At 44.8% G+C, this 24363-nt stretch overlaps 1 protein-coding gene across 8 annotated transcripts in view; it reads right to left on the bottom strand.

Moving 5' to 3' along the window:
- The window catches only part of BANK1 (B cell scaffold protein with ankyrin repeats 1), a 191360-nt gene that overhangs the window by 148776 nt on the left and 18221 nt on the right, over positions 1-24363 (bottom strand). For all 8 annotated transcript variants that reach the window (XM_053258221.1, XM_053258220.1, XM_053258224.1 and 5 more), the window contains exons 5-6: positions 23088-23211; positions 8858-9054 (exon numbers count right to left, since the gene is read on the bottom strand). In XM_053258221.1, coding sequence (XP_053114196.1) covers positions 8858-9054; positions 23088-23211 — 321 coding nt within the window. The remainder of the gene's footprint in view (positions 1-8857; positions 9055-23087; positions 23212-24363) is intronic.

Raw genomic sequence — 24363 nt, 5'->3', positions numbered from 1 at the left:
GGCAATGGGGTGGCAGGGAGGTACGCTGCCACCTTGCCCGATCCTTTTAACATGAGGCACCAGCTGGGGAAATGTGATGGGAGGGGTGAGAGCATGCTCCCCTACCCTTAAAGGTATCCACTAACCCTAACTACCCCCCGTGGGTTCCATGCACATCCCTACCTGGCTTCTCTTCTGCTACAAAGCCAAGGGCAGGGACAGCAATGGCACTTCTTTGGCCACCTGCTAGACAAATTCTAGTGAGTGTTTCCTGAGAAGGAACTCTCCCCTGGCCCATCAGTCAAAGAAGTGTCACTGCTGTGCCTGTTTTTAGAGCTTTCTGAGTGGTGGAAGAGACAAATCACTGTTGGCTTCTGTCTCTGTCTGCCCCCATCATCCCTGACTGCCTCCACCTCTTGGACATGTTAGGTAAGGCCCCTGCCCTCCTGACAGCTCCCCTCTGAGTTGTTTGGGACCCCCTGGGGGTCCCAACTTCCAGTCTGAGAACCCCTGGACTAGCAAAAGCACACATTTAAATCCAAGCTAGTAGTAGTAGTAAAGACATGATATATCAACAGCCCAATACATACATCTTTGATCAGTTAACTTCAGTGCAGGCCCAGTTGCACATGCAACCCAAGTCATTGCTTGTGGAGGCAACATTTTTAAGAGTTCTAGTACAGAAGTGCTGCAGTCCCAGCCAGGTGTTGGCCTTGAAGCAAGATGCATCAGTTACACTTGCAACCAAATCCTGTCTGCATCAATTCACAAGTAAAACCAGTCAATACTTCCTGCTTAAATGGTTGCTTTAAATTGTAGGGGTGTGCACAGACTGTTTGGAGCAGTTGGTCCAAATTCAGACCGAATTCAGACCAAACCACAGGTATGCGAACCAATCTGGTCAAACTGATCAGCTGGGCCAGTTGAAGCTCGAAGCGGTTTGAAGTGGTTTGTGATTGAACTGCTCGAATCGGCCCGGTTTGCAGCCGTCCGGTTCACAATCAAACCAGTTCTGCACATCGCTACATTTAATTCAAACTACATGTGACACAGAGCTTTTCATCTTTCCACCAGTTTTCTTTTGCATTGAAAGCAGTTTCAGAAGCTGCAGTTGAAAGCAGAAGGCTGGTGGCACCGAAGGGAGGGATGTTCATATCTCTTTCTCTCCCTGCTGTTTCTCCACTAAAATCACCTTTCCCAAGATGCTTCTGTCTAGAGGGTGATTTGAGCCTTAGTTCTCCAAGTGGTAAAACCAAGTTGCTACTCCAATGGTTAGGTAACAGACGCAATGCGTAGCCTGAGTATTTTTGAGATATTTCATGGCATTAAAAAACTGAACATTGATATTGGTAATAAAATCAGCCTTCAGTTCAAAATCATTTGCATTATGTACTAGGACCAGCTCTAAAACTCTAATGGGAAATTCCTGGAAGCAGGTTACACAGAATCTTTCAGTTTGGCTCAAGCTCTCACATGAAGAGGCTGCTTTTCCATCTTCCTATATGTTTTGTTGGCACAATGAGAGGGAAGCACTTTTCAGTTTAAGTGAATGTATAAAGGTTGCATATATAAGCTATTTTTCTTTAATGGGTGAAGTCTATCATCATAGTCTTACATTTAAAAAAGACCAGTGGTTCTATTCTGTCTTGATAGATTTTGTTACAGCCTTGCAGTAAGAAATATTATCAGACGTCTAAACATTCTTTCACAGTGGTGGACAATCTTTCTGGCAAGTGTGCCATAAGTGAATGCCACTATTCTTTTTGGCATTCATTGTGCATTGTAGCAATGTATCACATTGCTACAATAAAGGTGCAGCCCTTGTGTGTTTCCCCTCTAGCTTAGGGGTACCTAACCTTTTTAACAAGTGTACCCCTTCTGTCACAAACCTTCAGCTTAGGTTCCCAGTAAATCAATCAATCAATCAATCTATCTATCTATCTATCTGTCTATCTAAGTGTGTGTGCGTGCACACACACACACACACACCACGCACTTTTAAATGTTACAGTTCTGAGACAGACTCCAGTCTCTGGCTTGCATCCACACTAAATTATTCTTGAATACTCCCAATGGCATAAATGGGAGAAATCTACTTAACTGAAAATAATAGAACAATTAAACTTCAAATAACCTGGGCCGTGCCCAATCAGTGGCCGCAAGCGCAGCCCCAGACACACACCCCACATCTGACGTCAGACGCGGGGGCATTATTTCAGTCCCAAATGGGGCCATGTGGTCCTGAATGGAGCTGAAACCGACCTGCCCTGCATTGGCAGCATGACTGGAGCAACTCTCCCTGCCTTAAAGGCCTCATTTGGGAGGGAGACCCCCCCTGCATGACCCCGTTTGGGAGGGAAACCACATCCCGGGCTAACCGGGCATGTCTGATGTCAGACTGGGGGGGGCGGGGCCAGGGGGCCACAGCAGTGGCTGCACATGGCTGCCAGCCTGGCTCCACTCCTACTCTCATGAATGTAAATGGGAGTACTCAAGAATAACTTAGCGTGGACATATCACTAAGGAGTATATGTCAGCTTTAAGCCAGTGATCCTTATATAAGTAACAAATAGTGCAGCCACAGCATAGGGAGCCAGGAGGACTTTGGGTACCCCCTGGAAGCCCTTCAAACACACCTAAGGATATTAGTACTCTCCAATGGGAACCTCGACTCTAGTAAGGATATGCAGAATGTGCTGAGCTTGGAATGTTATCACACAGAACGGGCCGTTGCCAGAGTTCCATTCCAAAATGAAACACTCTCCAAAATGGAACACTCTTCAAATGAAGGGCTCATTCCATCGGAACAACTGGCTCAACCGGTTGTTCTGACGGAATGTTCCAGGCATCTGCATTCTGCGCAAATGCCCAGAATGTTCCATTGGAACAATAGTTCAAAACGGTTGTTCCAATAGAATGAGCCCTTCATTTAAAGGGCGTTCCATTTTGGAACGGAACACTCACAATGGCCCATTCCGAGTGAGAATGTTCTGAACTCAGAATGAGTCTAGCCTATGAGGCCAGGAAGCAGCACTGTGCTGGAGAGGCAGACTTGTATAGGCCTGACTCTAAGCCATAGACAGGCCCACAGGCCTCCTGATCCTATCCAGGAAAGCCGCTAGACTCAGCAGCCTGGGTTTTACCTTATAATTTCTAATATCACACTGTTGCAATGTGGAGCAAAAATATACCTGTTGAAAGCTGTCTTGCTTCTGAGCTCTTAAGGAGTGTGGGGTAACAGATTCATACTACTCCTTTGAAGACCTTCTTTATAGCGTATATATAAAAGGGAAATTAATCCAAAAAAGCAAACGACATTAACGCATCATCATCAGTGCTCGATGTTTCACTGTTTGAACAGATGTTCTTATATAGTAAGCTCTTCCAATCAACCACCTGAAGTTAATACATAGCAGGAGGGGCGGGGATGTGGATGTGGGAGGAAGATAACAGAGCTTTCCCAGCAGAGCTTCCCCAACTCAGCGCTGACAAGGAGAAAGGGAGGGGAAAGAAGTAAGTTCAGGAATACAACCTTTAATGGCCAATATATTTCAAAATGTCTCTTACTTCCTCCTTACCATTCATCTCAGGTTATCTCTGTGCAATGCTTCCCTGATTTTTCTTTTGTGTGCAGTGTTCTAGCTCCAGAATGCACACTTTAAGTGGCATTCCCCCCCATTATGCTTGTCTCTCATATGTACTGACCAAGGTCTTTCCCTATTGATATATTTTGAATCTGGAAGATGTTTTTTTAAAAAATCTGGTAAATAAGAGCCTTCCAGTTTCTCCTACATAACATTTGCCACAGTCTGCACAAATAATAAACAACCTTTTTTTGTTTGCAAGTACCTTCCCTATCTTCACAAACTGGGCAGGCTTTAGTTTTATACTTCCTACCATATAGTCTTGATCTCACCAGCTGTTGCCTTAAGGTCTTAGCTGTTTGGCAAACTGCATTGGCCTTAACCCCATATTTCATTAAACTTCTCTAAGACTGCCTAATAAAGTTGTCTGAAATAAAGGGAATCTTCAAGATGGGCAATCCTGCCTCATATTTAACAAACCCCCCCCCATCTTTTTAAGGGGAATTGTATCCATTAATGTCTGCTAAATTGATTGCTCTTTCTTTTGCCTGACTTCCATATCCTGAAAGAAGATCTCAGCTGCCCTCCTTATGATATGCTCTGTTATCTTCCCCCACGCCCCACTTCTTGTGTTATGTGTTAACTTCAGGTGGTTGATTTGAAGAGCATACTATATAAGAATATCTGTTCCAACAGTGAAACATTGAGCACTGGTGATGACGTGTTAACATCGAAATGTTTGCTTTTATAGAGCCCTTTTGGATTAATTTCCTTTATATATATATATATATATATATATATATATATATATATATATATATATGCAATAAAGAAAGTCTTCAAAGGCATATTGTTGCAGGTTTGTCATCATGTGTATTTCATACTTTTCAGAGCAACAAACATTAATTTAGGTCAACCTTCTCTGTCCAAGGGAAGACTTCCTCCTCCTCCTCCTCCACCACCATCAGTCGCTATCCTCTGATTAAGCTACCAAATCAGACCACAATCTACAGAATCTGCAGAGATGTAAGTTTTGGGCAGTCTAAATACATACATACATACATACATACATACATAGATGCAGGGTTGCCAACTTCATAGACTCCAATAATCCTTATTTCCCAGGGACAGTCCATATTTTTTGGAATCTGTCCCTGGCAAATCCTTGTCCCTGTTTTGTCTATTTTTGCCTCTTGAGAATCCCTTGTTCAGTTTTTTTTTTCCATGTGAGTTGCTAGAGTTGTCATTCTTCAGAATTCAGCTGCCTCCTTGGAGTCTCTAGGAATTAAATATCCAAGTGGGTGGGTGTGTGCATCGTGTGCCTCTAGTGCACCCAAATGTAAAGAGGCACACAACCCTAAGGCAATCTGCATTGCACCCCCAGCCCCAATGAAAACATGACATGCTTAGTGGGAGTAAAACAGGGCCACTTTATTAATGTACAGCAGAATAAGACTTGCAATGAGGTACCTTACTAACCATAGTGCAAGTACTCCTCCCATGTGGGACCGCCGCCTAGGGAGGGCCATCTCACACCAGGATGAAGGGGTACTGATTCGGTCAGGCACCAGGTCCTGACTTCCTCTCATCATGAGGCTTTCCACCACTGGGGGGGGGCAACCCGGCCCACCCCCAACTCAAGCTGCCAAAGCTCTGAGTTGGTGAGTCTAGCCACCACCCGAGCAGGGGCCATTCTCAACCCTCCAGGCTGAAAAAACCCTGAAGGGCTGTTCCTTGACCCCCTCACCCCAAATGGCCCTCCAGCCAAACACTGTTAATCAATCTACCTACCCAACACCCACACTCTCCTGCCACAAAAGTGGGGCAAACCTCCTTTTAGCCCCGCTTACCCCACTCTGGTAGTGCTTCCTGAATACCTCACTGCACGTCTCAGAGGAACAGTCCATTCCCCTAATCGGTCAAATGAACAGCGTCCTGAACCTGAATGAGGGAGCCCTGTCCACTCTCTTGCATGCCCTGTTGAAGCACAGCGGGTGCCCCTGGCACCTCCAGTTCAGCTGTGGCATCAGGCTGGACCAAACCAACAACAGATCTGGCCAGCGGACCCCCTTGGCTGGAATTCAGTCTTCAGCCATGTTTAATATAGTAGGTAGGGACTTGGGCAGAAACCCTTGGTATGAGAAGTGTACCCCTATTTTCACCTGCAAAGTGTTGAGGGTATGAGATGGTCATCTGGGATAACGTGTTCTGCATATACTTTATTTCCATTTGTGGCATACTTCTGGCCAGAACTGTATGCCACACACCCCAGGTTGCTTGACCACATCCCCTACACAATCACAGGCATGTTTCTGTTTTCATTGTTGAAATATTGGAGGGCATGCAACTTCAAAGATTCTGGTACCTAGCTGGAGCTGAGGAAGGAGACCAGGGTGCGTGTGGAGGTGTATCTAGGGAAAATAGTGCCTAGGGCAAGCACTGAAATTGCGCCCCCTGTCCAAACATCTGACACCCATCATTCAGAAAACTTTAACATAATATCAGCTCAAAAATACAAGTCAAGCTCGTTAATCTTTTAATATTTCAAAAACAATTTAGCAATGGATGTAGCCAGACCAAAAAATGCTGGAATACTGCAAATTTCAGTATGCTGGGGCTCATGAAATACCCAAATTCTATGTGGAGGTGTACTTGGAAAACTAAACAGAAGTGCCTGTCTAATTCTCTACTATGCACTGTAGCATCACTATTACATAAGTTTTAAAAATAAATGGAGAATGTGACTTTTCCCAGATACTCTGAAAATAATAAAAAGACATGCAGAGTAAATTATGTCACTGCTTGGAATATATTCTAGTATTCCAGAAAGACAGTTAAAATGAGAGAAAGAGAGCAAGAAACCCCCAGTGGGCCTTAATACTAAGGATTTCACACTGATTCAAAGACAAACTCACCATTAATAGCCATATTATTAAGATATCACATTTAACTCACTTATCACAAGAAACAAAGTAAGAGCAAATTAATATAATCCTAGCTCATAAACTTCAGCTCAGTATTCACAAGCCCTGATTCTCTGTACATAGTGCCAAACAGAATATGTGTATAGTGACTTATATTATATTAATTTTTGTTTTAAAGAAATTACCTGTAGCCCCTTCGGGAGGCTTCCTAAAAGCCATGGGGGCATCTGCAAAGGTTCCCCCTCACCCACTGGCCTCTAGGGCCTCGCAGGGACCATTTGAGCATTTGTGGTGGCGATTTCTTAAAATAAAATTTTCTTTTAAAAATGGCCACTGAAAACAAAATGGCCACCACGCATGCTCAAATGGCGTCTGTGAAGCCTGGCATGGCCTAGGGCCTCAGAGCAGACATTTGAGCATGCAGGGTGGCCGTTTTGTTTTCGGTGGCCATTTTCATTTTCATTTTTTAAAAATTGTGCCCCCAATTCAAGTGGTACCCAGGGCACATGCCCTGCCTGCCCCACCCTAGGTACGCCCCTGGTCTGGGGGCAGAAACAAGACGATTCCTGCAGCCATATGGAGACACCACACTATGCACTATGCCACTGTAGCAGAATGGAGCTCAACTAAGTGAGCCTCAACATTAGTACTCAGGTATAGGCTACAAGCCTGCACACTAAATTTAAAATGCTACTGCTGACATTTTTACTCCAAAAAGGCTGACTTTACTGAAAATAATCATGCTGGCAATAGACCACATTCCTAGCTTTTAGGTGGGGAAAAATTCTGGTGAGTGGCCCAGAGGTTAAACACACACACACACACACACACACACACACACACACACCAATCCTAGGTAGGCTAGGGATTTGTTTTGGTCAGTTAGAAACTTGACATGCACACCAAAGGAGCATACTGCAGAGCAAACAGCTACATTTGACTCAAGCATAAGAACCAAGTCATGCACTATGAGAAAAAGCATTCCAAAATATCCTTTGGAGTGATCAGCCAATAGCTAAACATCCATTGTAGTCATCAGTCAATAAACTTAGAGGTGGGGGGATTCATTTTGGGCACCACAAATGTGACCATCAGTCAGAACCTGAGCACATGCAAAGCCTGCCAACTAAGTTGTTCCAAAAGAAAATGCTGCTGGAGCAACTCAATGACACACCTAGCATACTGGCAAAGATCTCCTGGAAGAGGATTAGACAACTGCTCTTTATTTGAACTGGGACAGGCCACATTCACCATGAATAGTGAACTGTAACCCAAATAACTCTGCAATTTTACAGGGTTGTTTTCTCAACCTCAGCTTTTGGAAGTAACATGTCGCCTTTTCCACCTAGATAGGGTAGCATCAAAGTGGCAGAAAGCTCACATATGCTGTACCCTGATCCATCTGTATTTAGTAATGGTTTCACACATGTGAAAATCTGGCTTCTCTCTCTTCCCCTGCCCAACTTTCCATTTTCTGCTCTAACTGCAGAGTTACATTAATTGTATTCAGATTCTACCAGCACCATTTCAGCAGGGAAATAGTCCCTGCCTTATCCTGCCTGAGGCCAGCCTGAATGAACTCCCACAGTCAGAGCACATGCTGGGCAATCTGTTCTTCCCTTTCCTCCTTCTGTGACTAAAAAGTGAATATGGATGTTCTGGCTGAACATAATGAGAAACTTAGATGGGAATGAAATTCTTTGATCCTGCTACACTTATAGGGCATCCAGACTCCTGCACAATTCCTCCAAAGTTAATCACTTTTAAGTCCCATTGTCTCCAGTGGGAATGATCTGAGGGTGTGCTTAGCTTTCCCATTTGAACAAATGTGGGTGTTAACTTTGTCTGGATTATGCCCATTTTTTTTTTTAAGAAAGGGAAGTGTCCTATTACGTTATGTAATTTACAAAACCTTTCTCCATTTTCATGGATATTTCTGTCCTCTCGCCACTTGCACTGCATATTCAAAACATTTATCAGCAAAAGCAGATATTTGATTTTTGCAAAGTGGATCCAGATCACTGTTACACATCATGTGTGTATTATTATCAGCAACTTTGTATCTTGCTCATTCAAAATCACAAATAGCAATATAAATCGTTGCTCAACACAGGCAATTAGGCCATCCACCCCCCCCCCCACACACATCTGATGAGAATGTTGGCAAACCCACATTCTGTTGAGGACATTTATCTACTATAACAAATATGTGCCCTACACCCCCACTCCAGGAAAATCAAGGATATTCATGGCGCCTCCAAATACGACACATGTCCCTGCTTCTTTCACAGCAAATTGTATCCCTTGGCAGTACCATGAACTCTTAAGCTAGTTACACATATCATGTCTTCTGGAAAAGTAGCTACTTACTGTCAGTTCTTTAATGATTTTCTGAATCTCTTTATGGTCATATTTTTCTGCTATGTGTGCTGGGTTCTCCCCATATGTATTGGTTATCCTGCAAGCCTGAATTGCCTCAGGGCGTTGGAGGAGAAGAGCTGCAAGCTTCTTTAATCCAAATTTAGCTGCACAATGGAGAAGAGTAGGAAGCTCTTCCAGGTGTAAGTCTGTAGTAGGAAACAAACACACACAAAGACCTCATTTTTTTTTTTAAAAAAGTGTGCTTATTGTTGCTAACTTGAGAGCACGTGGAAGGGATATATAACTGAAAAGGCAGTAAGGTATTGTTTGGTATAGATAATGAACAGCTCTACCAAGGCTTGGGTAGCCCAAGAATTTTCTCCAGGTTCTTACCTGGGTAAAAGAGCATGAGGTCCCCAGTCATAGCAGGCAGCACAAGCAGAAACAGAGTCAAGAGACTAGAGCACCTGGCTTGAGAAGAAACCCTTCATGCTCCTAATGATGTCACCATGTTCCTTGTGCGGTGCATTTAGGGATATCTGGAGGCCGGGTTGCTTTTTCCCAGTCTCCAGAAATCCATGCTGCACAGAGCAGCCTGGGTCGTGTGGGCATGCAAGCCACACATCCCACACAAGGCTGCTGGTGGTAAGGTAAGATTGATTTTGCCTACCCCACACACCCTCCCTGCCGGGCTGCAATGATCACGAGGATGACGACCTTATAGTGTGGTACTTGCACTAGAGAGACTCAAGTTCAAATGTCCACTTGGTCATGAAGGTCATTGGGTGATGTTGGGCCTGGCATTCTCTCCCTCCTGAATTTATGCTCCACTGGGCTCCTTGGAGGAAGTCAAAGGTGTGAATGTAATAAATAAATCAACACAGTTATGAGTTAGAGGTGTGCAAGCCAGAGGAGCCTGCTGGCTCTGCTGCATCACCAGAGCTGCCGTTGCCTGCAGCACCTGCTGGCAGTGCTGGTTGCGGGGAGCACTCCCCTGTCAGGGAAACATGTTCCCTTGGCAGGAGTGGAGGGCGAGGGCTCAGCAACTGCTAGTTCAGCCAGACAGTCCCTCTCTCACACCGCCCTCCCCACTCATCTCGCCCCTCAGTGAGAACCCTGCCCTCATTGTTGAGGAGCCTGGGTCCTGTTCTGGGGGCAAGTCTGAGAAGGAGCTTTCTGAGTCACCTCAGCCTGGCCTTTCTCATTCCCAGATGGAGGGCAGGGGTGGTGGTGGTGATGTGCACCCAGCAGCCCCTGAAGGTTTGCCACCACCCACGTGGCTGAAGAAGACCACCTCAATAATTGCAAGCAACATTTGGCAGCACTTTGGCATTGTTCAAAATGCCCCTTCTTGTGTCCACTCTAAGGCACAAGTCAGTAGAGGGAAGGATGTCAAGCATCTTGGAATGTCCTCGCGGCATCATCCTGTCATCCTCACTGCTGCTGACAGCGTTAATGTGCCCATTTCTGTTGTGCCTTTGACTAGTGCTAGCAAGGGCCATGTGCCAATTTTGCTGAGGCAGAGGATGCTCCCTGTCAAGCAGTGGACTAAGCCGTCAGGCAGCAAGCATCGTCCTGGTCAAACAGACCCACATCTCATGACCTGGATCTTAGGCGAGATGATGGCTTTGGATGACCAGCCATTTCAGATGGTGGAGAATTCCAGCTTACGCCGGCTTCTCCAGGCACTTGCTCTCAACTACAGAATCCCATCAAAGATGAGTCAGACGGTGGTCCCCTCCCTGTACAGGTGGTGCAGTGAGCTCATGTCAGGCATTCTGGAGGCAGCAGGGCCCAGTACCAGTGTGCATTTCATGACAGATCTGTGGAACAGTGTCATTGGAGTGCACGCTGCTTTCCTGTCCCTCACTGCTCACTGGTGGGGGCTGTTGAGAGAAGGGACCTCCGGTGCTGCTGCATCCAACCCCTCCCGTGCAATATGGCACAGGTGGGCCATGCTGCATGTGGAGATGATGGATGTGGTGCACACACTGGAACTGGCGGGCGTGATCAGTCAACAGACTGAGGAATGGCTAGCTAGGAATCCAAACCTCAGGTGGGACTTCATTGTCACTGACAATGAGAACATCTTCTTCATTGTGATCCCCACCGCCCATTGAGGTTGTCCAGAGAGATCCGTCTCCAGTTGCTGCCAGCTTGACTGGTGGCCACACGGGGATGGCCTTTCTTGGTTGCTGCCCCAAGACTGTGGAATGTGCTCCCTACTGAGATATGATCTTCCTCATCTATGACAATCTTTAAAAAGCATTTGAAAACCCATCTCTTCACCCAAGCTTTTTCAGTTCTTTAAAATTTTAAGGTTTTAATTTGTAGGTTATTTTTCAATTGTTAAATAATTTTAAGTTTTTGTATATATTTTAACTGCTTTATGCTATGGTTACCTGCCCAGAGATGAAAGTTTGGGGCGGTGTACAAATTTGATTAATAAATAAATAAAATAAATAAATGATGCCAATATAACTAAGGCAGTAGAGTGGATGGAGTGTGTGTCCATACTCAAGGAGACCAAAGTGTCCAGAGTACAGGGCAGCCTGCCAGCACCGCGGCTGCACTTGTAGAGAAGTGCTGCAAGATTGCAGTCAATTTCCATTGGAGCTAGAAGGCAAGGCACATGCTCAATGAGAGGCAGCGTGAGCATGACTTCCCTCAAAACCTCATCCTCAGGGATGTTGAGAACTGATGGAACTCCATTCTTCTATTGCTCCAGTGCCTGCTGAAGCAAGAGGAAGCACTCCATGACTTGGCTGGGAATTGTGGCTTGAACGTGTGCGAATGGAAGCTAATGTCCAAGATGGTCTCGGCACTTGAGCCCTTCCTGTTTGCAACAAAGAGCTTGTGTGCTGAGCCAGACTGTGCCTGCTGCACTTCTCCTTGAGAAGCTGATGGGTGAGCTTCAGACCTCGCTTACCACTAGGGATGGTAGACCCTATCAGATTGGCTCATCAAGAAGTTGAATGACCAAGAGGAGCATGTCTTGGCTTGTCTTTGTGACCCAGCTATGAAGGGCAATGCCATCCATGAGGATGAGCTGCCTGGATGGAGGTACGTCCTGTTTGAGCAAATTAGAGAGGAGGAGCAGGGGAGGCTCAAGAACCAGGAGGAGGGTGCTGCTGTGCCTATGAGTGCACAGTCCACACCCAGCAGCAGTGCAGGTCGACTCTCTCCCCCCTCCTTTTCCCAGTCCAGCAGTGCTTCATCCCTGGTGGCACCAACGTAGCCAGCAGTGGCTCAAGCAGGGGCACCTTGGCACTTTGCCAGGGATGCAGAAGGCTCGGCTGATCAGACTGTGTTGCAGTACCTGCAGGAGCTGGTGGCGGAAGACCCGGAGAAGAACCGCGTCCAGTTCTGGGCAGTGTGTCACCAAGTCTGGCCGGACTTGGTGGTGGTTGCCAGACACCTCCTCTCATGCCTACTGACCAGTGTCCAGAGCGCGAGGGTGTTCTCCACAGCTGTGGATGTGGTCACACCCGATTGCTCACACTTGGACCCTGCCTTGGTGGAACAACTGGTTTTCCTCAAGGTTAACCTCCCCCTGCTGGGCTACCCCAAGCTGGAAGTGGAGGATGAGTGAGTGTGATTCGTCCCTCCTCACCCACCTGCAACACCACTTAAGAGCAGATCACCCCACCCTCACCCTGACAAATGCATAAGTGTCACCGTCTGCTGCTAGGGCTATTGACACATGCAGACACGCATGCATGCACCCCACTGGCACAGCTCCTGATGCTGACCAACTGGTGCCGCCCCTGCCCAGCCGCATTGTAAATAGTAAATAATGCTTTAAAACTGTTATATGGAGTTGCTTCGCTTGCTTCCTGAGTTCTAGCACTGACACTCATACATGCATGCATCATACATGCATGCACTGCCAGTAATTAGTCAGTGGTCTGGTACCACCATGTGTCTGAGAGCCTTGCAATGCAGGCTCACAACAATGCTGTGATGGCCCTGCCAGCCTGAGGCAGAATTTTCTTTACTTTAGCATGCACAAAGAGAAGAAAAGAAGACTTCTCAAGGTGTGTTATTTTAAACATTTTTAAAATGTGTGTTTTTTAAATGCTCACCCTTACATGCTGTCTGTTCTTCAAATGCTTGCTTTTAAATGCTTGTCTTTTTTTAATGCTTGTGTTTAAATGCTTTCTTTGGAGTTTGTGGTGCTTGGTGATTTTTAGTTAGGTTTGTGGTTTGTTTGCGGTTTGTGGTGTATCCATAGTTAGTTCTGCGGTGGCTTGCTTGCTGGGTCCAGCAGGTTAAAGCTTGTAATTTCTTTGTTGTAGTAGTATCATGTTAGTTTGGTTTGGGGTTTCTTGTTCTCTTGGTCAGGTTTGTGGTTTGTAGTTAGGTTTGTGGTTTGCTTGGCTTGTGGTGTCTCACTAAGGCTCCCCACACAAGCAGTGTGAAGAGTCTATAGAGTGTTTGTGGGTAGATCGGCCTTGACCCACTCAACCCACAGATGCCCTCCCTGTGCAGCTGGGTTCGCCACCCAGACAATTACTGGCTCTGTCACGGAGCTGGTTGGGGCAGCGGAGAAATCCCAGAATGACCCACGGGAGTGCGCGGGGCATTCTGGGGAGACCCCAACACTGGAAGGCTTGTTGCAACACCCTGGTTGGGGATCTACTCATAAGTCACTGCAGTGTGGCGCTGCGCCATGGCAACACACAACCAAAAAAACAGGATTAGCAGAGCACTCGCTCTGCTAACCTCATTTAAGGGGGGGGGGGGGGATTAGGCAGGCTTTCTGCCAGGAGCTGCAGGGCTCCCGTTGCTGCACATGAGCTGCTGAAACCAGGCTGGGCTCCCATAGCCCGGTTTCAGCTGCCCGTGAGAATAGCCTCACTGTGAGGCTGTTCCCATGACCAGGAGAAACCAGGCTAAGGGAGCTCAGCCTGGTTTCAGCTGCTTGTGTGCAGCAACGGGAGCCCTGTGGCTCCTGCAGCAAGCCCACCTAATCCCCCCCACTTAAATGAGCGTGGCTCCTTGCAACAAACCTCCCTAAGTTCTTCTCCCCTTAAATCAGGTTAGCGGAGTGTGCACTCTGCTAACCATGTTTTTTCAGTCATGAGTCACCATGGTGTGGCTTCGCACTGTGGCAACTCACGAGGAGAACCCAGACTGGGAGGCTGCAACAAGCCTCTGGGCACAGAGGTCTCCTCAGAACAGCCCGTGCACTCGCGTGGGGAGTGCTGGGACTTCTGGGCCCCCCGATCCCCGCCACCCCTACCAGCTCAGTGACAAAGCCAGTAATCATGTGGGTGGCCAATCCAGCCACCCAGGACTAGCTGCCCAATCGTCTGTGGGAAGAGCGGGCCAAGCCTGCAGAACCCTCCTCAGCCCTCCACACTGCTCATGTGGAGAACCTTTGTCTGCAGTTAAGTTTGTGGTTTCCTGAGTTTAGGTTTATAGTTCAGCACAGTTTCCAGGTTGGTTTCTTAAAGCCTTGCCTAGATTTGTGATTTTTAAATATAGTTTGTGTTCAGTGTTTTGGGTGGCAGCATGCCTTGGAACACCAAAATGGGCTGGGTGGCAGGGCACCATGGGTGTCAACTACCACCCAACCGCCAAAGCAACCAGGCACTCGGGTGATTTTTTAAAGGAATTTTTAAATTTGGAGTGGTTTTGGTTTTTCTGCCATAGGGAATAATGGGGATCTGCAGCAGCCTCATTATTCCCCACAGGCAGTGCCTAGGCACCCCAAACTGGGTTGGGAGTAGGGTGCCATGGGTTCCAAGTTACCACCCAGCCTGTAAGGCAATGGGGCACTCTGGTGATTTGGGGGGGGGGGGGGATTTTTATGTATTTCATATTCTCTGGTGCATTATAACTTGTTATCATAATGAATCCCTATGAAAAATTTATGTAACATCAAAGAATCATAAACATAGTGTAGATTCTTGGTTGCTACATAAGCTCTTCATAGGGAATCACTCTGAAGAAGTAATGTAGCAACTAAGATTCCACACTGTGTTTGGTTTCTTTGATGAACTTATTGATGTTGCATAAGTTCTTTATAAGGAGTCAATATAAGAAAAAGTTATAACACATCATAGAAGCAGAAATACATAAAAATTCCCCCAAAATAGCCAGAGTCCAATTACTTGGGTGGTAGTTGGCACTCATGGCACCCTACCCCCAACCTGCTTTGGGGTGTCTAGGCACTATTATGCCCATTATTCCCTATGGCCAAAAAACCAAAATCCCTTCCAAACTAAAAAATTCCTTAGAAATCATCTGAGTTCCTGATTGCTTTGGGGTTCATTGGTAGTTGTCACCCATGGTGCCCTACCACCCAACCCATTTGGTGCCCTTAGGTGCTTTCTGTGCAGAATAATGTGGCAGTTTGACTCCGCATTATTCCCTATGGCAAGCCATTTAGAACCGGCTCGAGTATGGTTTCGGTTTGAGCCAGACCAGCCTTGAGCAAATCAGTACTTGAACCAGAGCACCCTGCTTGAGCCCAGTTTGAACTCAAGCTGAACCTCTCCAGCCAGGTTTTTTTTGCACATCCCTATTATGACTTAGAAAGCTCAAAATCTCAGATGTCTGTGACTCAGACAGTACTTGTGTTTAGCTGAATTTGTATTCTTCCCTATACAAAGAGCTCTGGGGAGTTTAAAAAATGCTAAAAACTGCCTGCACATATCTCCTCATGTCTGGGGTCTCCACAAGTGAAAGGGCTAAAGGCCTAGTTTTCAACGAAAGCTTACCATTTAGGCAAGCAGGGATTGTTTGTTTATTTATTTACGCAAGTTCTCTGAGGGGGCCATGCCCCTATGGGCCTTGCTGTAGCTACAGTAGTAATCCTGGCCAATGGAGAATGGTGGGCTTGTGTATCAACTAGAGTTTTTCTCCCAATGCGTTCCAAGGCATTGCTGCCTCAGGGTGGCAGAATGATACTACTGCTCATTAAAAGCTGATAGAGAAGCAAACTGCACAGCAGGGAGAAACATAGCGAGGCCCAGCATTCAGATGGGGTGCACAGTCCATATTACATTATTTTTATAACAAGCAGTTAGCAGTCCCCACCCACCCCCAGCAATCTTTTCTTTAACTATACAATTTTATACAAGGAATAATATTATGTAAAAGTTACTCCAGCGGATAGATAATGAGGATTCTAAGATATATTGTGTGTGTTCTCTTTAAACAGAAAGACATTTTTCCAGCCTAAGTCTTTGTGATACATATTTACCACAAAAATACGTGGGCTTTAAAAGCACATTTGCCCTTTGTCACCTAGTTAAACACAACATTTCTGGAGGGGATATGCTGTCATAATTGGCCATATAATAGCTCCTTTCCATGGCACAAAATTACCACTGCAGCTAAAATGTGTGAAGAATATCTGTTTGCTAAGCACCTGGGCCATTTAGGATGACTCTAATAGTCATTGCATGTTTGAAGATGAGGTTGTTAAAAACTATTTTGAAATAGCAGGTCAGTAGCTTGTATTGTCCCTTTTATTTGCTGCTTGGGATGCTTGTGAAGAAGGTAAACTGAAATTAATTATTACACAGTTAGCAGCTGGAGCAATGTCAGTGGGAGAAAAGCAGCATTCTTGCTCAGAATAATTAGGGAGACACATTTTAGAGACCAGGGGAAATTGTACAACAGAACCACAAATGGGTTGCTGTTTTTTTTAAGTAACAACAGTTCCCACTTGGTAATCTTATATTTTATAAGTTATGTGGTTTATAACTCCCACATACTATAGTGAGGCACTTAATGTTAAAGTTGTTGATTATAGGGAAGGTTTTAGTAAGAAGCCAATTACTTATTTATTTGTTATTTATTTGTTATTTCTCTGTGTAAACTGCCCTGAGCCATTTTTGGAAGGGTGGTATAGAAATTGAATAAATAATAATAATACTACCAGTACCATTACCTACTACAATTAGCAAGAGCTACTAGTAAAAGCTCTCCTCAAGAGGGGTAGGTCAAATGTTAGCAAAAAAAGGATATGGAATAGATTTTACCATATATTATATACAATTGTTATTTTTAGATAAATGGATCCTCACATAGTTAGATAAATTAGGAAGCCATTGAGAAAGAACCAGAGGAGGAACAGGTATGGCTTCTCCTTAAATAGAACAAAGAATCTAAAAGACCAACTTTGGGACTTTTTCAAGTATTATTGATGCCAGTCATTTGGGGTTAAACATTTGTGAACTAGATTATCAGATGTTATATTTCCAAGTTTTTTTTGAAGAGTATTTAATAATTTCTTATCTATTATGATAGATATGAAGTCAAACATGGCTTTTTAAATATAATGAATATTAATTGTTTGTATATTATATATTGAACTTTTTTTGTTATTTCGTGCAGGGGAAATTGTACAACAGAACCACAAATGGATATTCATGTGCAGAAAATGAGAAGTGCTAACCTGTATTTTTTGTTAATAAAACTTCTAAGTTGCCTTCCCAGCCCAGACTGGCCACTCAAGGTGACACACAATGCAATAAAACAGCCACATGAAAATGTGAAATGTAAAACATAGCAAACATTTAAAAACTATCCAACAACCTACTGAAGATACAAAAGAAACCATGAAAGCACAAACTTTTCCCCCCAGTTCATAAAAACAAACACTGGAGTGCTATTCAAACATTACACTGAATACACCAGGGGGTGGGGAGGGAGTAGTACTGAGTGCATTGTCACCATACCTGAACATCACATCTTAATGGCTTAGCACCTATGTATGTATATGAGTATTCATGCCTGGGAGTCTCTTTGTGCAATCAGGAGCCCTGAATTCTCAACGGAAGCTAGCAAAGTATTACAAAAACAGAAAAATATGAAGGGCATTCAGGGATGGAACCAGCTGGCTCTCCTTTGGAAAGGACCTCCCAAAGGGAAGGTGCCAACAACAGAAAAGCCCTGCTGCACTCTTCCATAGAACTTATGGACCTAAAGGATTCACCTATTGATCTTAAGGTGCAGAGAGGAGGTACATATACACAAAGGTTAAATATTTCACAAAAGTAATCTAGATATAATCATAAGTACAATCATAGCAAGGTTGCTTTTTTGCAGTGATTTATCATGAATGTTCTGGAAATGTAAGGGGAGAAAAGATGCAGATGAAACTAGGAATCTGAAACCTCTACCAAACTAGACAAGGTCCAAGTCTGGAATTTTCAGCAATGTTCCTACTTCTGTCAGATGCAACAGGACTCAGAGCAGAAACAGTGGGAATTAGACACCAATTCCATCTTCTCTGTACCACTGGGACTATAGCTTGGGGGATGAACATTTGCATGCAGAAGGTCCCAGACTCCGTCCCTTATATTTCAAGTTAGAGGTGGAAAAGACTCCTGTCTGAAATCCTGAAATGCTACTGCCAGTTACTGCAGATATACTGACCTAGGTGGTCCAATGATCTGATGGTATAAAGCAGCTTCATATTTATTTTTTAAAATTTTTTTATATACCACCCTTCCCAAACCGGCTCAGGGCAGTTTACATCAAAATAAAAACAATTAAAATCAATTAACATTTAAAATAAAAATTCAATCAATTAAACAATTAAAATCATTAACATTAAGTGCATTTAAAACCAACATCAAAAATTTAAAACCATAAATCTAATTAAAAGCCTGGGTGAATAAATGTGTCTTCAGTGCATATATGACAGATCACTTCATGCCTGTTAACAGAATTCTCTTAAGTTCTGAAGTCCCAGCCCATGAGGAACCACTCATGTACTACATAATCTCCAGGGTCTGCTGTGGTTCCATAGAGGCCTGATCTTTACATGGACATCTTAGGACATAAGAACAGCCTTGCTGGACCAGGCCCAAGGCCTATCAGGTGCAGCATCCTGTTTCACACAGTGGCCCACCAGATGCCTCTGGGGAGCCTACAGGCAAGAGGTATGTGCATGCCCTCTCTTCGGCTGTTGCTCCCCTGCAACTGGTATTGAGAGGCATTGTGCCTCTGAGGCTGGAGATGGTCCACAGCCACCAGACTAGTAGCCATTGATAGACCTGTCCTCTATGAATTTGTCTGAGTCCCTTTTAAATTCATCCAAGATAGTGGCCATCACCACTAACCATGACAGATAATCAGGCTTCCCCAACCTGTGGCCCTCCAGATGTTGCTGAACAACAATTCCCATCATCCCAGCCACAATAAGTTGCAGCTGGGGGTGATGGGAATTGTAGTTCGGCAACATCTGGAGGGCAGGTTGGAGAAGTTTGCCATAGATTAATTATGTGCTGTATACGCACAAATAAGCTGCTTCATTAAACTGAGTGAAGAAGCCATTCCAAGAGAGGGAAAGAAGCCTCTTTGTTGCATTACATTAATCGATCAGGGCAATGATGTATAACTGCCATCAACTGTGTGTTTTATGTATTTTAAACTTTGCATTTTGTACACCCTTTGGAATGTTTTTAATGAAAAGTGGTATAAGTATTATTTTTAAATAAAATAAAATAAATGCATAATCCAATGCATGAGAAAAATAGTCAAGGACATGAGGCACAATCCAGCTGAAGTTAAGCACTTTTAGACCCCATTGTTTTCAACAGAATAAATGTGAGCATGTGCTTAACACCTGGAATCAACAGGACTTCAATGTGCTTGATGGATATAGACATAAGCTTCACTGTGGGATCTTCCAGATGGATGCAAAGCTTCCAGGATGTGCAAAGCTCCTGTGCAAACTCCAATCGCTGTCTTACAGTCAATGTGCTCACACAGGCTTCCATGCTCTTTCCTAGCACATTTTATCCTCTGGCTACATGCCAAGCAGGGACCTTGCACAATTCTCACAGCGCCACCTGCTGGCCAGCTTTTGCAATCCAAAAAGAACCTGTCTGAATCCCCAGTTGCCACAAAACTAGTGTGAAGTTCTTCTTAGATTGCAACATCTGGCCAACAGGTGACACTGAGAAAATTGCATGAGGTCCCTGCTTGATTTGTGGCCAGAGGATGAGATCACACTAGAAAGGAGCACAAAGGCTGATACAAGTGTATGGTCTGTGATAAGACAGCATTTTGAGCTTGCACAAGAGCTTTGCAGATTCCACATTTTATTTTCATCTGGAAAAGCTCTATGTCACATCAACAATGTGAAGTGCTGATATGCTACCAGGTTTTTTTTCTTATGGCCACTTTCCAGAGGGTTGTTTACATTGGGCCTTTCAGAACCATCACCAGCCCGGCTAGGGTTGCCAACTAAGGACTTTTATAGAGGACATGCAACTATTGTGAACCACCCAGGGACTTTTTTGTACAGAACAGTATATAAATGTACTAAATAAATAAAATAAATAAGTATTTTGGGGATGAAATTACTTTTCTTTTTCTTTTTTTGCATTAGGAGGAATATTTGGTATTTGGGGGACCAAAGAACCTTTGCATTTGTTTGGTGTCTGAAGTTCTGGGGAGCAGCTGGAACATGGAACACTTTGCTCTCATGAGCAGCTTCTCTCCCTCTCTCTCCGGGTAAACCTAACCAGGTGAGGAATTTACAGTTAAGAAGCAGGGGCCTTGAGAACTCAGCACCTAGACAGCAGCCTGAACAGACATACAGCTCACCTGGTCATCAGCCTCACAGTGGTGAGCTTTATTTATTCTCAGCTTATCCAATTTTTTATCAAAATATGCATATATAATACCAATAAACGTGTACAAATATTTTGCAAAGTGGAAACTTTTTGGAGACTTTTTTTTTTTTTTTGGTGAAAAGTGTCCTCTATTTCTACTTATTTTGGTAATGGATATCAACTTTTTTCACCATCTGGACCTGGCAACCTTACCAGTCACAGCCTGAAACTTGTTTTTCTTTCATTGTATGTAAACTAGTTTGAGAAGTTGTGATCGAAGGGAATTATTTTTAAATGAAGAAATGTTCTATCCAGTACAGTAAAGACTATATACATGTCTCAACACTTCCTAGCTTTCAAAAAATGATCTCTTAGTAACCTAGTGAATGTCAAGCCCATACTTATTTCAGAGATCTGCTTTATTTTCTTCATCAGCTGAGAACCAACACATGTATTTTACTTATTAAGCAGAGTGAACACAGAAGTGTCTATTTTCTTGCTATTATCACTTACTGAATGGACAGCATTTAGTTCCCCCTTGTTCAGAGCCCACTGTAATTACAGTTAATTACTACTCTTGACCTTGTAAATCTACATCTTCTGTATCTGCAGAGGGAATTTGAATGCATGTGCAGTAATTATCTCAATAAAAACAGTTCACCAAAGCATGAGGCACTTGCAGGCTGCAACCCTTTAGAATCCAGACAGTCTGGATAAGAAGCCAGGAAAGACCATCTGTAGACGGCATTTCAGAGAATCCAGTTCCCTCTGACCTTTACCTGTCCCATTCCTCTGCATCCTGTTAGAAATGGTTAATGAAGCCAGAAAAAGAAAACACGATGGCCTCCTTTACACATAACGTTAATGGACCTGCAGTTTGCCCCTGTGCCCCTCACTGTGCTCCCAGACAATCCCAATCTGGAGACTGGGAGACTAAAACAGGGAGGACCTGGCTGTGCAGGCTTCCTCCTTTGCATGAAACAAAGCCACAGCAGCCAACTGGAGAAGGAGAGAGAGAGGAGCTTCCTACCCTCAACTCCGGTTTCAAATGGAAACTGCAAGCTCCAGCCTTCAGACAACACAATGCCACTTTCTGACCTGAGGTTTGGCAGTGAAATTGAAGTTCCGATTCAGGATTGTTAAAAACCTCAGGTTGCTTTTATTTCAGAACCGCTGGTTTCCGCATACGGATGACAACAAATCTGAACGTCTGGCATGGTTGCCTCCGGTTTAGTGTGATCTCTAAAGGCAGCCCATGTTAGACTTCATGTGGAACCATTGTTAAAGCCAGGCTCCGCACATCTGTGGGCCTTGGGAGCCTATGTTCCTCCCTCCCATCCCAGTGCAGGTGTCCACTTCCCATCTAGGTTTAAATAAATCAAGATCAGTCATGGTGTCTGGACCCACAACTTGGTTTATCACTTATTTCAGTCAATATATTACTTACTAAGGCTGTTCACATGAGTAGCCCTACCCAGGCTTGCACAGCCCTGCCAGGGTAGAGCTGCTTGTGTGAAGTGCTGGGATCTGGGCTGATCCTGGTGTTGCCCCACCAGGTTTTTACCCAGGTGAAAAGGGCAAGTTTTTTTGCCCCAGGTTATTGCCCAGGTGAAAGAGCACAAGCATGCCTGGTTCCTGGTCTTGTTCTGCTGAGGCTGCCTGCAGCCTGACACAGAGACACAGAGCTGGGTACCTAGAGCACCCAGTTTGTGAGGAAATCCCCCAATGTAACATGCTCCTCATGAGGTGCATTAAGGGATTCCTGGAGGCTGGGCTGCATTTCCACAGCCTCCACATGGTCGTGTTTCCTGGCAGCACTGGTTGTGTGGGTGCGTGAGCCACATGGTCAGAACCAGCAACAGGATCATCAGGGGAGGGGGTAAGATCAAGCCTGCCTTCCCCCCGCACCCTCCCTGCCCCACTCACAGGTCACGAGAATGACTTTAAAGCCCTTTTTTGTGTGCAGCAGCCTGGTGGGCCATAAATACTGATAATGCGTTGCACAGAAAGCTGGTCAATGTTCACTATGAAACTAAGCTCACAGTAAACTAAGCATACAGTGAAGAGTGCATCTTGGCTTGGGATAGCTAAAACATGAGACATGGTCCATTGCTTCCCATGCAGCTTTCAGGTGTGTAGGAGGAGGTCTCCACAGGACTCAGTGGAATCTTTTCCCTCCCTTTCTCCCACTGGCCAGAACATGGATGAGAGCACATTGTGTCAGGTTCATGGCAATGTACCTAACCAATCTCTTCAATGGGAAGCCCACACAACCTTCCATATACACATCCAGTTGCCCACTCCTTGCAAGGACTCCAGAAAAAGATAGATTTTTGTAGCTTTTAATAAGATAGGACTGTGCACTGACTGTCCTTTCTCTTGACTGCTAGAATCCATTGTATGTTCCTCTATCTCATCAATAGCTACTTCATTACGCAGGAAGTAGAAGATGACTCTGAATTGAAGACAAACCCCTTAAGAAAAAAGGTTAGACCTGTTTTTATCTGAAAGGAAGAGGACTCTGAATTGAAAACAACCCCTCTTTTCTATTATTAAAGTGCTTGGAAAAAACCTAGGCTTCGGTTCAAATAAATAGGGGGTAAGTGATTTTTTTTCTTAGTACCCCCAAAGCATAAAGAATACAGCCTACGTACCAGTTTGTTGGTGATGTTCCGCATCTTTGCATAGAGAATCACTGAAGTCTGGATACATGGCAGGACTTTTCAGTAATAACGTGAGAACATTATCAACCTTCTCTGCTGATGAAAACTTGGAAGCCTGAGCAGGAAGGAAAACAAAAAAGAGCAAAAAAAGGTAAGCTGAGAGTGCACGTTCACCTTGTCTTCCAATCGAAGACAGCAAATGAAATACCATCTTTTCTGTCATGGCACTCTGCCTTTAAAGCTCCTTCCCTGGTGAAACTACTAGCCTGGAACCATTAGGCACTAGGTTAAAAAACTTCTGCTTTCCTGAGATTTTAATTAGCAACAATGACTGACATCTGAAGCACTTGTGGAAGGCTGTTGCGCTCAGGCAAAGTTCTTGCACTGCCTACTTGGGCTAAGTCTGGAGCTTGCCTGTCTCATTTATTTTAAAAGGAACTTTTGCACAGTTGCACAAATCCCTGTTTATAGTGCAGCTATCTTGCATTAGGGTAACTTTGCTCCTTACACAAGTACTTTGTTAGTCAGTGAGGCGATTCTCACAATCGCCGAAAAATGGACAAGCTCGCTTTTTGGTGGTTGTGTGCTACCACGGAAGCCGTGCGGCTCCCGGCAGCTAACCCGCCTAAATCCCCCTCCCCTTAGCCAAGGTTAATGGAGCGAGCGCTCTGTTAACCTCTTCTCCTTGATTGTATATTGCTGCGGCATGGCTCCATGCCATGGCAATGCACGAGGAGACCCCGGCAGGAGGCTGAAACCAGCCTCCCAGCCCTGGGGTCTCTCCAGGATGCCCCATGCACTCATGCGGGGCATCCTGGAACTTCTGGGGGCCGCATGGACTCCCTATCCCTGCAGCCCCCACTGGCTCCATGACAGGGTGGGTGGCCAATGTGGGTGGGTGGCCAATGTGGGTGGCCAATCTGGCCGCCCAGGGCTCCGTGGGCGATCATCTGCAAGGAGAGCGGGCTAAGACTGCTCTCCCTGCAAATCCCCTAAAGGCGAGTCTCACTAATCGTGAGACTCGCCTCAGTAAATGGCTCCTATGTCTTCTCATGCTTTCTAGTTTTATTCTGTAATGCTGTTTAATTTTTGTCTTTGTAAGCTGTCTTATACATGGATTTTATAAATGGATTTTTAATATAAATAGTAGAGTGCATATTTTGCATGCAGAAGATCCCAGGTTCAATCCCACATATTTTCAGATAGAGCTGGGAAAGATCCCTGTCTGAAACTCTGGAAAGTTGCTGAGGGGGGCTCGGGGGTCTCT

This window comes from Hemicordylus capensis, chromosome 5, assembly GCF_027244095.1.
Source record: "Hemicordylus capensis ecotype Gifberg chromosome 5, rHemCap1.1.pri, whole genome shotgun sequence".
In the NCBI taxonomy this organism is placed as follows: domain Eukaryota; kingdom Metazoa; phylum Chordata; class Lepidosauria; order Squamata; family Cordylidae; genus Hemicordylus; species Hemicordylus capensis.
The sequence above is the reverse complement of the archived record's forward strand: the minus strand, read 5'-3'. Positions and strand labels throughout refer to the sequence as shown.